This window comes from Mastacembelus armatus, chromosome 1, assembly GCF_900324485.2.
Source record: "Mastacembelus armatus chromosome 1, fMasArm1.2, whole genome shotgun sequence".
Taxonomy (NCBI): domain Eukaryota; kingdom Metazoa; phylum Chordata; class Actinopteri; order Synbranchiformes; family Mastacembelidae; genus Mastacembelus; species Mastacembelus armatus.
The window spans coordinates 3938340-3952129 of record NC_046633.1 but is presented as its reverse complement, the minus strand read 5'-3'; the positions used below and the strand labels follow the sequence as shown (position 1 = coordinate 3952129).

The 13790-nt window shown below is 42.2% G+C and overlaps 1 protein-coding gene and 1 long non-coding RNA gene across 5 annotated transcripts; one reads left to right on the top strand and one right to left on the bottom strand.

Annotated features, from left to right (window-relative positions):
* The first annotated feature begins 595 nt into the window (after positions 1-595).
* On the top strand, positions 596-13725 carry sh2d3a (SH2 domain containing 3A). Of its 4 annotated transcripts, none has more exons than XM_026302685.2 (19): positions 596-867; positions 1097-1188; positions 1311-1428; positions 2602-2663; positions 2798-2955; positions 6412-6451; positions 6555-6671; positions 7526-7669; positions 8355-8647; positions 8760-8845; positions 9755-9874; positions 9957-10114; positions 10223-10414; positions 11015-11176; positions 11400-11515; positions 11953-12124; positions 12216-12327; positions 12439-12624; positions 13317-13725. In XM_026302685.2, exons 2-19 carry the CDS (start codon positions 1099-1101, stop codon positions 13502-13504), a joined length of 2514 nt encoding a protein of 837 aa, XP_026158470.1. In that variant the 5' UTR covers positions 596-867; positions 1097-1098; the 3' UTR covers positions 13505-13725. The 4 variants fall into 4 exon arrangements, with proteins under 4 accessions (XP_026158470.1, XP_026158471.1, XP_026158469.1 ...); XM_026302686.2 differs by having other exon boundaries at positions 1311-1440; positions 10223-10381; XM_026302684.2 differs by having other exon boundaries at positions 597-867; positions 1311-1440.
* Positions 2481-4170, bottom strand: LOC113127879 (uncharacterized). The gene is made up of 3 exons (XR_003295480.2): positions 4016-4170; positions 2786-2915; positions 2481-2660 (listed from the first exon to the last, which is right to left on the bottom strand). It is a non-coding gene; the product is annotated as an uncharacterized LOC113127879 (long non-coding RNA).
* Positions 13726-13790: the final 65 nt, after the last annotated feature.

Sequence of the window (13790 nt, the reverse complement as noted above, 5' to 3'; positions counted from 1 at the left end):
ACAGAACAAAGGATGAGCTAATATTGCTCCAGTGCAACAAGGGCAGTGCCATGAAGAGACATTTTATGCCCATCAAGCTGTTGAACTTGCAAGAGACAGATTTAAAAAAAACAGAAGTCAAGTTCATCCTATCCTGATTTATGACCAAAGGAAAACACTGAGCTCCAAAAACACTTAATCCTATATTAGCCATAATGTGCCATACTCCACACACTGTGCCAAATAAACACAGACTTAGCAAGCTGCCCTCCTCCAGTCAAATCAGACTGCCAGAGCTTAACACAGGTGGTATTTCTCAAAATGGGTGTACTGACCTTTATGTGTACAATTGGTGGAGTGCCCCTTTAAAAGGCCTGTGCAATTTTCACTTCAGCACTAGGGGTCACTCCTCTACATATCAATGTTTTACCTGCAGGCACGGTATCTCCTAGCAGAGAGACACACAGGTTGGAAGACACTGTGCATGCCTGTCTCTGACTTGACATGTTAACAGATGCTCAACAGTCTCACATTTTCACATCCCCCCTCCTTGTTTCTCTGAACACTTTCGCTCTGTCATGACATGTCTCAACCTGCTCTCCGCCTCTTGGGAACTCATTCGATTTTCTGTGCCGTGATTTGCTGGAGTGTGTGGGGTACTGTGTGCCCACTCTACGTTCTTATTGGCTATTTGAGTGACCCTGCAGGTTTGACGAGCCGGCTTCCACTATTTAATGGCACAGGATACAAGTTAGATCAGAGCAGCTGCAAATAATGAAGGAAAACAGAAGGGAAGTGAGAAAAGAAAGAGACATTATGAAATAGAAATATTGCAAGAAGAACGAGAGGAGTAAAATTCCAGAGCTCTTCGTTGGACCCTGTAAACAGGTTGGTGTTACATACTGTTGTCTGTCACCCAGAAAGTGCATTTACATTATGTCCTGTCCTGATGTACTGTGTCTGCTGGACTGATCTCTAAAAGTAAGCTGAGTCCAGACTTTCCTTCATTTGTACTTTTCTCAGAAACTTGTGAAAAAAAAAAAACATGTACAAGCATGAGTGTGTCGTACAAACAGTATGTGCTGATATGTAATCACTATCTCCAATTGCTGTTCAGACATGAATAATCGCTCAATCGCCTGGTGGCTGAGACAGATCGGCCTGCCCCAGTACACCAAGACACTTGAGAGTGAATATTATGGTCTGGAGGTATGTGAATGAGTTGCATCAGGATGTGCTTGCTGATCTCTATATCTCTTCTTTCTTTTGTTCTGAACTTCAGTCCTCACGATCCTCTGTTCCTTCTTGCCGTTCTTGTTGTTTCTCTGCAGGATTTGCTGAATGTAACAGATGAAGAGCTGAAAGAAGCAGGGATAGAGGATGAAACACACAGAGAAACCATCCTCAATCAAATTTCAAGATACCAACAGCGACTGGACCCCCACTCTGGTGACACTCAATGTATATATATAATATATATATATGTATATATATTTACAAAACCTTATTTTTCATTTAAGGAAAGAAGCCAATGTGCTAAAAAGCTAACCATTGTCTTAACACAAGTACCTTTGCCTAAACAAAGTCTATCACTGGCAACTTTTATAGTAGAAACTAGAAATAAAGCAGGTTTCACATCAGACCATGTCACAGCAGATTCTGTTTACATGCTCATCCTGGGAACTGTTTTATGTTGTTCAAGGGTAAATGTGTTAATGTGGCATGAAACAGTCCAACAGATAAACTATTATCTTGCGATCATCCTTTCCACAATCAGTATGTGTTGAAATCACTGATGATTAGTGTGACAAGCCAGTTTATCAAGTTAAACTGTTATTTCTTTAGTGTGTTTATCAGCTTGTTCTCACTAATATAATTCAAAGCAGCTGAAGAAGCTGAATGTGAAAAGAGCATAGCCTGAATTAATGATGGCGTCACAAGTTAAAGTTAGTAAGTTAACTTGCACTGTACACTACTACACAGTTACAAGTAATGACACTGTTTACAATTTCCTGGTTTTCTGCATAAACTGGTCATGAAATGTGATCTGAACTTCACCACAGTCACAAATATCAACAAACACAGTAAACATAGTATTTCATGACCAGTAAAACCAATACAGAATGTAAATCCAATACAGAATGGCTTTAGAAACACAAAATCCACCTTTTGGGGTGGCCCAATCAGAGTCCAGACCTCAACCCAACAGAAATGCTGTGGAATGACCTCTGCTCACACCAGATGTCCTAAAAACATGATTGAGCTGAAGCAGATCTGTAAGGAGGAATGGTCCAAAATTCCTCCTAACGTTGTGCAGGTCTTATCCAGAGCTACAAGAAGCATTTGGTTGAAGTTACTGGTGGCAAAGGAAGTATTTTTAATGGTTTTGGTACTGCGGTTTATTAAACCGCTCTTTCCACATTTAATGGGTGATGTTTGTGACTGTAGTGAAGCTCCTGTCACATTTCATGACCAATTTATGTAGAAAACAGTGTCATTACTTCTTCTTGCAACTACATATGTTGTATTTTGTTGGATCCATCTTCACATATGACAGATACTTGTGAGAGTGGTATTAATCTCCCGTCTTCTCCTCTTTGCTTTATAATTTCCTGCTGTCAGGTGTGCACGTCATGGAGCGCAGAGTCAGCCGGAAGTACTCCCTGGGTTCGTCTATGGATCTGGTGAGACCACAAAGCATCGTGAAATAGTCCTTGAAATAATTTGTCACTTATAAGAGTTAGAGATCTTTTGTATGAGGTTTTGTACACAGTAGTTCCAAGAGCCACCCTGTTCGGGTCTTTACCATTTCCTGCAGGTGAAGCCTGGGAAGGATCTTTTCCGTCAGAGCGTCCTGCCCCGCCTCCAGCGTGCTGACAAAAAACAATCCCTCTCTGCTTCCTGCTCACAGCTTCGCCCTCTGGATGAGGACAGCACTATCAATGAGACAGGTCGCTGTCAGGACAGTAAACGCAGGTAGGCCGAACCCCCCTCCCCCACGCCCCAACCATGGGTGTTGTGTGTGCACATGTGAAAGAGTGACAGTTGTGTGTGTGTGTGTGAGAAGGAAACACTTTTTCCTTGTAGTCCGCTCATGTCTGGGTAATAATTAACCAGTGTACCACAGAATCCGTCAGACTTTAGTGAAGCAAGTAAACTCTACAGTCAGTCGTCTATAAATAAGCTAATGAATGAAAAACCTTTATAGACATGAAATAACATTTTGATCATAGTTTGCATTAAGAAGGAAATCTGCAGATTTTTGATGACTAACAGAACAAACAACACACCTTTGATATTTTGTAAGAGGTTGAGGACCAAGTGACAAAGGCTCTAAGTTGTAAATCAACCACTTTATAGAGAACATTTATACATTTTCAGTATCAAAAGGGCAGTTCATCAGACATCACAACAAGACACACCGATTGTCACTCTAGTGCTAATAAACCACGCAGGTAGTTTTGGTTTTCTGTGGCCTGGTTTTGAGATTTCCAACTCTGAGCTCTCTGCTGCCACCTCAGCTCAGTGGGAGTGAATGTGGTTCTGTCTGTGGTATTGAAGACACTGACAATGTACATTTCAAAACTTCACCTACAATTTGTCCTGAGCTAAACAGGCCAACAGTTTTCATGGAGCGTCTTTATGTTGACGAGATAGTCCCTATAAAGAGTTGACAGAGAGGACAGTCTGTGTTTTAAGGAGCCCATTGGCCTCCATTGTTCTCAGGTGGCTGCAGAGGTTCCAGTATTAGACAATTCAACCTCACAACAAATATTTTTGAATATTATTTGATTTTCCCACTAGACGAACAGGGTCATGAAATACAGGATGATACACAGACCTCTAACAAATTGTGTACTAATCAAATTATACATGCAGACTCGAGTGATATGACAGAGATCTGGGGCCCCTGGGGGTCTGGGCACCCTGGGCAGGTTCAGGGTTGGTAATCCAGCTTTGTTGTGGTTATTTTTGTGTAATCAAGCATCAGATGTGTCACAGTTTAGATCATCTGTGGATTTTTAACGTCACATACCTGCACCGAGCACAAGACGCTGCCTGCAGCCAGGTGATGTGTCAGCTCAGTTTGTGTCGGTATCCGAGGAATGCCAGGCAGATAGCGGTGTGTCAGCACCTGGGGCCGGGGCAGGAGGAGGAGAGCTCAGGGACGGACAGAGAACTTGTACGAACTCGCCCGAAACTGCGTGTGCAGGGAGGAGGGTGAGGGGAGAGGGAGGAGAGAGCTGCTGGGAGGGATCCGAGCGGAGAAGCACAGCTGGCTTGTCCCATTTCCAGCTGTTGTTTGGCTGCGTTTGACTTTGGACCACAAACCGTAGAAACATGTCAGCGACAGAGCCGTGAAGCAGACGACAGGTAGGTCGCTACACCGACTTTTTTAGAAAACTCCCGTAATCCACGCGAGATGTGTGGTGTTAGTTTCTGAAGCGGATTTAACTTTCCATGGACTGTGACACCAGTAACTGTTAAACGTCGGTGCAGGCTCGTGTTTTTCCAACAGGTAAATTACCTGTTGCTCAACTTCTAAGTTTCGACAGGATGTTTAGTTTGAGGACAAACCAAACAAAAGTCCTGAAACTCCGGTGCAGTGATATTACCTTTGAAGTCTTCTTTAATCGGATTACTGAGAAACTCCAGGTGACACCGGGTAAATGGTTTAACAGTATTTTAGCTTTGAGGCTGTTTCACAATAAAGGCCCTCCGGCATACTGCACAGGTGTTTGTGGTGTTGCCTGAGCCAACGCCCCTGAAACATGATGTCGACCCCTCTTAGCTCATAACAAACCCAGGATGCCTGTGTTTGTGTGTGTCTGTAGTTTGTGTGTACTGACGTGTGTTTAAGGTGTCATCAACCTGTGTATATCAGTTAGGTTGGAGACAACTGTGAGTTTAATGCAGTACACGTAATATGTTGTATCTGTCAGGTGCTTGTCTGTTTCACATTATCAGCTGTGTCAATACAAACACTAGAAAACTACACAAACCACTGATGGAAACACTGGATGGAATATTAGTTTAGCAGCAGAAGATTAGTTAGTAACTATTTTGATACCTGATTAATCCATGAAGTCATTTGTTCAGAGGTGAAATGTCAAAAATAATCCACTTCCAGCTTTTCAGTTGTGAACATTTGGTGTTTTTCTTAGAGACTAAATATATTTCAGACTATTGAAAAAAACAAGTGAAACTTTGGGCTTCAGGTAACATCTTTTCTTGATATTTTAGAGACTAAACCAGTCATTGAGAAAATAATTGTCAGTAACGTAGAGGCTGTTAAGGTCCTGCCCTAGTTCATCTTTTTGAGGGGTGGTTGAAGTTTTTAAAACCTTGTCCACTTAATATTTATTCCTGGCAGTAAAAGAAGATTCAGACATTTATGCTGGGGAATGAAATGTCCAAGGTCTATTTTATGGCTCTGTGATTTTCATAATAATGTTTGTTGAAGTCGCTTGGAGAGAATTATGAAATCTGCTACTAACCACAATGACCTTTGTTTGAGCTCGATTAATCAGGCCATTATTGATATCCAAAGTAGTTTCCTGAACAACTGATCAGCAAAGCTCAATAAATTACATTTAAAAATACACATACTTTGTAAAAATGTACAGACCTTTGTCTCTGTGTCTGAAGGATGGTGTGGGGGAACTTCAATTCATGACCTTTCTTCAGTGTGTCGGTCCTGCTGGTGTGATAACAGGGCCTGGTTAAGGATGGGTTTGTAAGAATGAATTTAGGGAGTTTATTTTTGACTCGCAAAATGACTGTAACGTTGAATCAACTTCTCATCAAACGGTTTCAACAAAGACTGAAGATTATAACTGCTATGCTTGTTACAAGGCTCTTTATTAGACTGAATTAGCTTTTTGCTAATCTACCTAGTGAAATGGCACCTTAGTGCAAATGGAGGTGCAAAAATGTGTGTGATTTTTTGTTTCAGTGGATGCTAATAGTCATAATCAAAGTCGAAAGCAGGGTAAACAAGCAGCTCTCACACTACTGTCGGAGCACATCCCTCTAGCAATGAACCCATGACGTGTTCCGAATTGTTTGTGCGTGCTCACACAGAGCGCGGCAGGCATAGATGTGAAATTGTGAAAATGGGCATTAATTCATACTGTATGATCATAGGGATTTATCCGGTCCAGCCCAGTTGGTCCTCTGAGCTGTTCGTCTGTGATCCTTGTGTTTACAGAGGCAGGAAGGTGGAGGTTTAGGGAGGAAGGAAGGAGGAAAAAGAGGCAGGCTATTAAAAGTCACTCAGTTTATCTGCCATCAATAACAGGCCCAGACCTTGGCAATGGCCTTCCATCCCTGTGCTCTTCATGTTCAGAGGAAAAACATGGCACCATCATGTATGATTCTCTGGAGTTTTGGTTAGTTGCACCAAATCACCTCTTCTCTCTTGTTTTCCAGTAAGAGGAGGAGTGTTGCCGCATACCTCAGCCAGCTGAAGGTAAGAGGTTAAACAAACGTCCTCTATGTCTCTCACTTGTTCTCTATAGCTGTGTGACTGTGCAGAGTGGCTGTGCTCTGTGCTGGGCTGCTCCTGTCTGCAGGTGTTCGGTGGTCGGAGAGAGATGGACTCGTTGAAGAAGGAGCTGGAGGAAGAGCTGAAGCTCAGCCCTGAGGACCTGAGGAGCCATTCATGGTACCACGGACCGATGAGCCGTGAGGTGCTCAATGGACCATGCTATTCTATTCTTGTTGCATTTACACATAAACACTTTTATCTACAGAAATAAAAGTAATACATTGATTGTTACTTGGGAAATATGCTTAGAGATGAGATGAGAAGATCAGCCAGCAGACCATTAGCTTAGCTTAGCATAAAGACTGTAAATGGGAAACAAACCCACCTGGAAAAGCACCTGGAAAACTCACAGCCAGTCTTGTGCTCCAGGAGTCACTGCTCTGAGTCATGAAATAGTCCCACATATAATCCCTCTGTTCTTTGCACTTTGGTTTTTCTGTGGATCAAACAAACAAACAAACAAGACACACTATTTTAATCAGTGAGCTTTGGCTATGCTGGAAGGCAGAGTCTATTACCTGTGGACACAGCCTGGGTCAGTTGTTTTCCTGTGCTAAGCTAAGTTAACTGGATGTTGACTCAGTTGCCAGTTTATTAGGTACACTTAGCTAAAACTAATGTAGGCAAATACAATGGTCCTGCAATATATCATCACTTCATGAAGGTGATAAGGTTTTGTTAAAGTTGTTTTAAAGAGGATCTAACTAGAACTAGAACTAGATGATCATTTTGGAGGATGCATTAGTGCTGCTGCTCAACTGTATTGCATTACACAGAATTAAATAGTGCAGTCTCTAAGAAACTGGCAACTGAGGGTATTTACCATACATCCCATCGAACTCTCAGCAAGAAAGCAAATACAAATATTTCCCCAAATATCAAATTATAGCTATAGTGGCTAACTTACACTGGTTTCTAAATAATATACAGAATAATCTTAACACACTTTTGAACCTCCATCCACAACTGACCAAGTTAACCTGCTGATGTCTCCAGGCTGCAGAGTTGTTGTTTGAAAAGGATGGAGACTTCCTGGTCCGGGACTCGAGCACTGCCCCTGGTGACTACGTTTTGAGCTGCTTTTGGAAGAATGGACCCATGCACTTTAAGATCATACGGGTGGTCCTCCGTCCCAAAAAGGTGTGTTATGTTATATGTGTCTACATATAGTAAGTTGTGGATATTGATTAGTTACTTATAATATTTTATTTTGCCACAGTGCCAAACATTTACTGGTTCAAGCTCCTTAAATATGAGGATTTGTGCATTTCTCTGGATTTTTGAGTGTAGGTTCATCAAACAAGCAATTTTCTTACACTTTATCCACTAAATGGATCCTCAAATAATCAACACACAGTGCCACCAATTTAGGTCTCAAAAGTTGACATTGTTGGGGAGGAGATAGAGGGAATTGTAAATGTAAAATAAAAACAACGTATGTACCAGAACGTTCATAAAGACTATTCACCTGGAGTATATTCCACTTCTTTGTCACTGATCCATGCATTCAGTGTGTTCCAAACACACAATCACAGCACAATCCATAACCCCGCATAGCTCTAAAGCTCTGGCAGAAATACTTACTGTGAATGCAGATCAATAGCACAGAAGTGGATTATACTGCAAGAGTTGTCTGAGATTATTATGATTTATAGTTGCTTTTAATTTTTCTGTTACTCTGCATCACTACTCCACCTGCTATAACAGTCACCTTTCTACCCTCTTGGGGGTGAGAATCTGTTACTGATGAGATAGACCTTTGTTGGCCTATTCCTTTAGTGTCTCTGCTTCATATATTATGTGCATGGCTCCATCTGTGTGACAGGGCTACACTCGGGAGCTGTTCCAGTTTGAGGACGATCGCTTTGACAGTGTTCCCGCTTTAATCCGATTCTATGTTGGAGGGCGCCGGCCCATCTCTCAGGCCTCAGGCGCTGTGATCTTTCACCCAATCACACGGACACTTCCCCTTCGTGTCATCATCGAGCGACATGCCGAGCCCAAAGGCAGCAGCAGCGGAGGTGCAGGGAAAGAAAAACAACACATTGATCCCAGCAAAAGACGCAGCTTAAGCTCAACACACACTGACACGCTCCAGGTCATCAACCCATTGCTAAGGTGAGAGGAAATCTGCTGGAAAATGCAGTGTAGGGCATATACATGCAGTTAGTGCTGAAACACACTGTCAGACAAATACCAGTAAACATGCTCATGAGGTTTTTTGTGCCAGGAGTGGAAGTCAGCCTGCTAACTTGGAGAACGTGGGAAGGAGGCCATCACTTCAGTCTGCACAGTCTGACAGCAACCTACGAACTGGTACATAGTCAGAAACATACATTCGGCACAAAACTGCCCATCACTGCTAATCCCTCTTGTGGCTGTGCTGCCTTCAGGTTCTGCCACTGGAGCGGGACTGAATGGCAGGTCCACTGGACATGTAAACAGAGCAGCTCAAGTGAAATTCACTTGTGACCCTAAATAAATGCTAATATTTCCTGGTATAATAGACAAGACATTTATATTAATTGATTAATATTTTGTAATTTAAATGCAATGACTTTGTACTCTATATACATATGGTGCAGCAATATTAGTCTGCGATGCAGGTAAAGCATTGCTGCAGTTTTTCTTCTGCTAACAAACACAAGCAACACAACAAATATAAGATGATGGGAAAAGTAAAAAATGAAGCAAAGTACAGCCACAAAGGATTAATTGTGAATCAAGTGAAAAGGTTTTATTATACATGGATATGGGAATGTCAGTGATTTCACACATTAGTGTGTGTTTGCGGGTCTGCACAAGTTCTACTGCTTATGTGGAAAAAGTTGTATAAAGCGTTTTGTGTCTCCAGAGTGAGACGAGTTTCAGTTTTGCCTTTAAATTTGAAAATGAAAAAAGTCTGGGGGTATTGATTTGGAAAATAAGGAGGTTTTGTTGCATCACTTATAAAACTTTTTTTTAAACTATCCATTGTGAGTCTGACTGTCAAGATCAATGCAAAATTGGTTATGTACAAAAATCTGCAAAAGAACTTCTAAGATAATTGGAAATTTTAGCAGCTTGAAGACTAAAACCTCAACAACATTTGCTGTGGAAACAAGGTTGCATTTACATGCAGCGACACAGAAGTGTGTATGAAATATGTGACTTACTCAATGTGAGCAGCGACCCGGACAGGTTACTTTATTTTTCATGTGGCTGTCGTTACTGTTCTTCATCCAGGTATTCCTCAGAGCACTCCGTCACAGGACACCAGCCCCGCTCCCATCTCCCCAGTGTTCCGCACAGGCAGCGAACCTCTGCTGAGCCCGCAGCCACGACACACACGTCCTGTCCATCCAGGTAACACACACACACATGCAAACACATATGCACCATCTTTCCTAAAATATGCAACTCATCACTCCAACCTCTGTCCCTGCAGGAGGTGGTGTGACTTTGCGAGGTTCAGATGGGCAGCTGCACCCTAGAGCTCCTCCTAAACCTCTCAGGGTCTCTACTGTCTTCCCCGGTGCCACCCCACCTCCACCCAAAGACAAAGACGAAGACCCTTCCACTTTGTACAATGAGCTGGTTATCCAGGTAAAAAAAAAAATCTTTTATTCTTTGCTTTGAGGAAATAACAAAGGCCTTACAAGATCTTTAGAGATCCTCCTTGGAGATTTTATATCTGTTTGCTGTTGTGTCCAGGTGCCACAGTCCCGGCGAAAGGGCCATGTGGACAGATTGCGTGCAGAGGAGAAGTGGCAGAGCCGCGCCCGTCTCACAGAGACTTCCTTTGGTTTCCTGGAGGCCCAGAAGAACGAGACAGCATCACAGCTGCTGTTTTACAAAGAGCTGCAGGGGAAGGTGGAGGAAGACTGGCACTTTGAACGGCCACATGTTTGTATAATATGTTTAATTTACAGTTTGTAGCTTTGACATTTCTTTCTGTTCTAAGAAGATATGAAGAGCCATACCTGCAAGTAATTCCCAGGTGTCCTGGTGCCTTAAGGTTTACAGATGCTTTCTAGAAGCACATGGTTTCTACTAATGTCCCTATGATATATGAAAACCAGAGTCTGAAGTTATTGATGTCATCAGGGATGATAACACCATGCATGTTATCCTAAAAATGTCCCTTAATTTTTAGAATAGTGATTGCTGTGCATATTATTTTCAAAAGAATTGAAACATTTAGTAACAATCATCATTCACATCAGCTGAGAGAAAGTCATCAGGATTGAAATCTTCACAACCTCTTTAGCTTGAAATTCAAGTCACACTAGATCTGAATCTGCAATATCTATCTGTATGTATGTATCTACCTACCTCCATCTACTATGAGTGTCTTTTTTTTCCACCAGGTGTCAGAGTGGTGCTGTAGGTGACAGTTTCCAAAAGCTGTCTTATTATTTTTAAAAAACTCCCTCAGAGCTCACTCTAAATATTCAGTGTTATAAAGTTTAGGAACAGTTTTCTATCTTTGTCACAATATTACAGATGGAGTCAGTATCATGTTTCCAGTTGGATCAGTTTGAGTCGCTGCTCCTACCAGAGAACAACCGACCTCTGGAGCCCAGCGTCCTGCGGGTGCTCAAAGAGCTCTTCAACCGCACTGATCCCAACACGATCGCTCTGCACATGCTCAGTGTTGATTGCCAGGTACTTATATTCTTACTTCTTTTAACATTGTTCATCATGACCAGTTATATTTTGTACAATCACTCTACAACATGTCTCAGACATAATACAGTTTTGTACTTAAGTATTTTTTCTCCATAAGAAATTTAATGAACAGCTTTGAATGTTACGTTCATGAGCAAAAAGTAACGGCCAAAAAAACAAAACAAAAAGAAAAACCTGATTGGTCTTTGTTGTGCTGCAGGTAGCACGCATTGTTGGGGTAACGGATGAGCAGAAGAGGTTAATGGGAGTTGGGTCAGGGCTGGAGTTGGTCACTTTGCCACATGGACACCAGTTACGACAGGATTTGTTAGAAAGGTATGTGCAGCTGAAACTGAAGCTCATACTTAACATGTATGAATGGTTGTTTCCCCCGTATCACGTAATCATTTCTTACTTATGCCTAGTTGTGGTGATCGGGTTTAATTTGTAAAGCGGATTTGAGGATATCTATCTCTGATTGCTGATATGACTATGTAGGCAACTCAAATTTTGTTTGTGGTGCTAGAGGAAAAATTAATTTCACAGTGATACTTTTTCCAGAATCAGTGTCCCTGTCACTGTAGCTGATACACGCGCTCAGTGTTCAGGGGGACTATTTCTTTGATAAAGAGTTGTAAACTTGAATATACCTCTCCTGTATTGGGGTGAACTCTGTCTGGGGAACGAGGTGCCAAAGGTGGCAAGTGAGAAAACTTTCCCTCACAAACCGCCCATTTACACACACCTCTAACCCACTAATCTTTCATTTTTAGGCATCATCTAATAGCACTGGGAGCTGCCGTCGACATCCTAGGGTGCACAGGGACTGTGAGCCAGAGAGCAGCTGTTCTACATAAATTTATCTTATTGGCTCAGGCCCTGAAGGAACACGCCCACAACCTTTACTCCTTCTCCGCCATGATGAAGGCTCTGGAGATGCCTCAGGTGGGTTAATTATAACACGATCCAGCATGCTCTAACAAAATTATGCAAAGGGTCAACTGATTGAACCTTGCTTACATATTTGCATGCACAGATAGTGCGACTGGAGATGATGTGGCGGGCACTGAGGAGGAACCACACAGACAGTGCAGTTTTATTTGAGAAGACGCTCAAACCCTTCATCAAGGCGCTGAATGAGGGAGACAGTAAGTGGTGGAGTTTAAGAGAATCGTACAGTTCCCCCTCACTTAACTAAAGTTCTAGGGTTAAAGTGAATGTATATTACCTTTACTGTGTGTCCATGTGTTTCTGTGTAGATTCTGTAGTCCAGGGCCCTGTGGCTTTACCACACCTGGTTCCACTGCTGATGGTGATGGAGGGTGAGGACCCGGTGGAGAACAGTGAGCGAGGCTGCCAGCTCCTATACAACGTCCTCCAGTCAGCTCGCAGTGCTGCACTACACGCTGAAGATTATCAGAAGCATGCACACACTCTGCTCACAGGTAAACACACACACCCACCTCTCTTTTCTGTTACAGACAATAGGCCTCATACAGGAATGTTATTGAATTCTCATCCTAAATCCCTTATTTGCTCAAACAAGTATTTTAAAATGAAAAAAAAAAAGTCTCTGACCTGCACAGTTAGAAATTGTTTAGTTTACCCAGTGAATGTCACCTAATCATGACATTTCATCGTTTTCATTCTCAATGTCACTAAATTGCAATTAAGATAACCTGTTCTGCTCTGTTTGGCAGCTATTTAGCAGCAGGTTTCATTTTTAAAACTTGATATGGGGACCAGATAATAAATTTAGTGTAAGTTTATTTGTTTTCTAGTTTTGTTTAGTCTAAGTTCATACAGATGGAGGACCTGCACAGGTTAAGGAGAGATGCAGACTTTCTGCATGTGACTTTGCAACAGGTCTGGGTCACTCGTGAGTTTTGTTTCTACCCAAGAGAAATGAAAAGTACAAGAAATTTTGTGAATACCACAAATTGTCTTAAACCACTTTAGACAGTAGTGTACAAGCCATTTAAGAAGACCTAGAATGGTTCTTGCATGAGGCCCACTGAAAGCTAAACACTTGCAAGAGAAAAGTAAAAAGCAGAAAGTATTACACTCCAACAGTGAAAGAGAAATTGCATCATGTTGTATCTGCTCTGATCAAATGTTCATCACACTGCTCCATTAGGAGGCTGGGAGCCAGTCCCCGAGCTGCTGGAGGCTTTCCGGACGGAGTTTGCTCTGCGACTGTTCTGGGGTCAGTCGGGGGCAGGGGCTGACAGAAAGGAGCGCTACGAGAAGTTTGATAAGATTCTTAGTGTCCTCTCTGATAAACTGGAACCTGCGGATATCACCCCACTAAAGCCTGACCTTTGAACCTGAGCATCTGGGCCTGTTTGAATAAGTGAAAGGTGAAATCAGCAGCAAAGATGAAAGAGAGATTTTTATTTGAGCTTTGGTTTGTTAAAGCAGCCAAGCAAAGATCACACCCCTGAGCTCACACACACACAGGGAAAAGGTATTTTCTCCTTTACTTGCTGCTGAGATGTGACTGACTCTCAAGCTTATCAAGCCACTTAACATAACATGTAAAAAAATTATATCTGTAATGTGGGACCTTGACTGTGAAAAAGGTAAAAACTAAAATTGTTTACTCAAAACC

Coding starts and splice junctions, on each gene's coding strand:
- sh2d3a (XM_026302684.2), top strand. CDS start 1,099: ATGAATAATCGCTCAATCGCCTGGTGGCTGAGACAGATCGGCCTGCCC. Junction 9,875..9,956: donor CACACGTCCTGTCCATCCAG/GTAACACACACA, acceptor CTGTCCCTGCAG/GAGGTGGTGTGACTTTGCGA. Junction 11,516..11,952: donor CGACAGGATTTGTTAGAAAG/GTATGTGCAGCT, acceptor TTTCATTTTTAG/GCATCATCTAATAGCACTGG.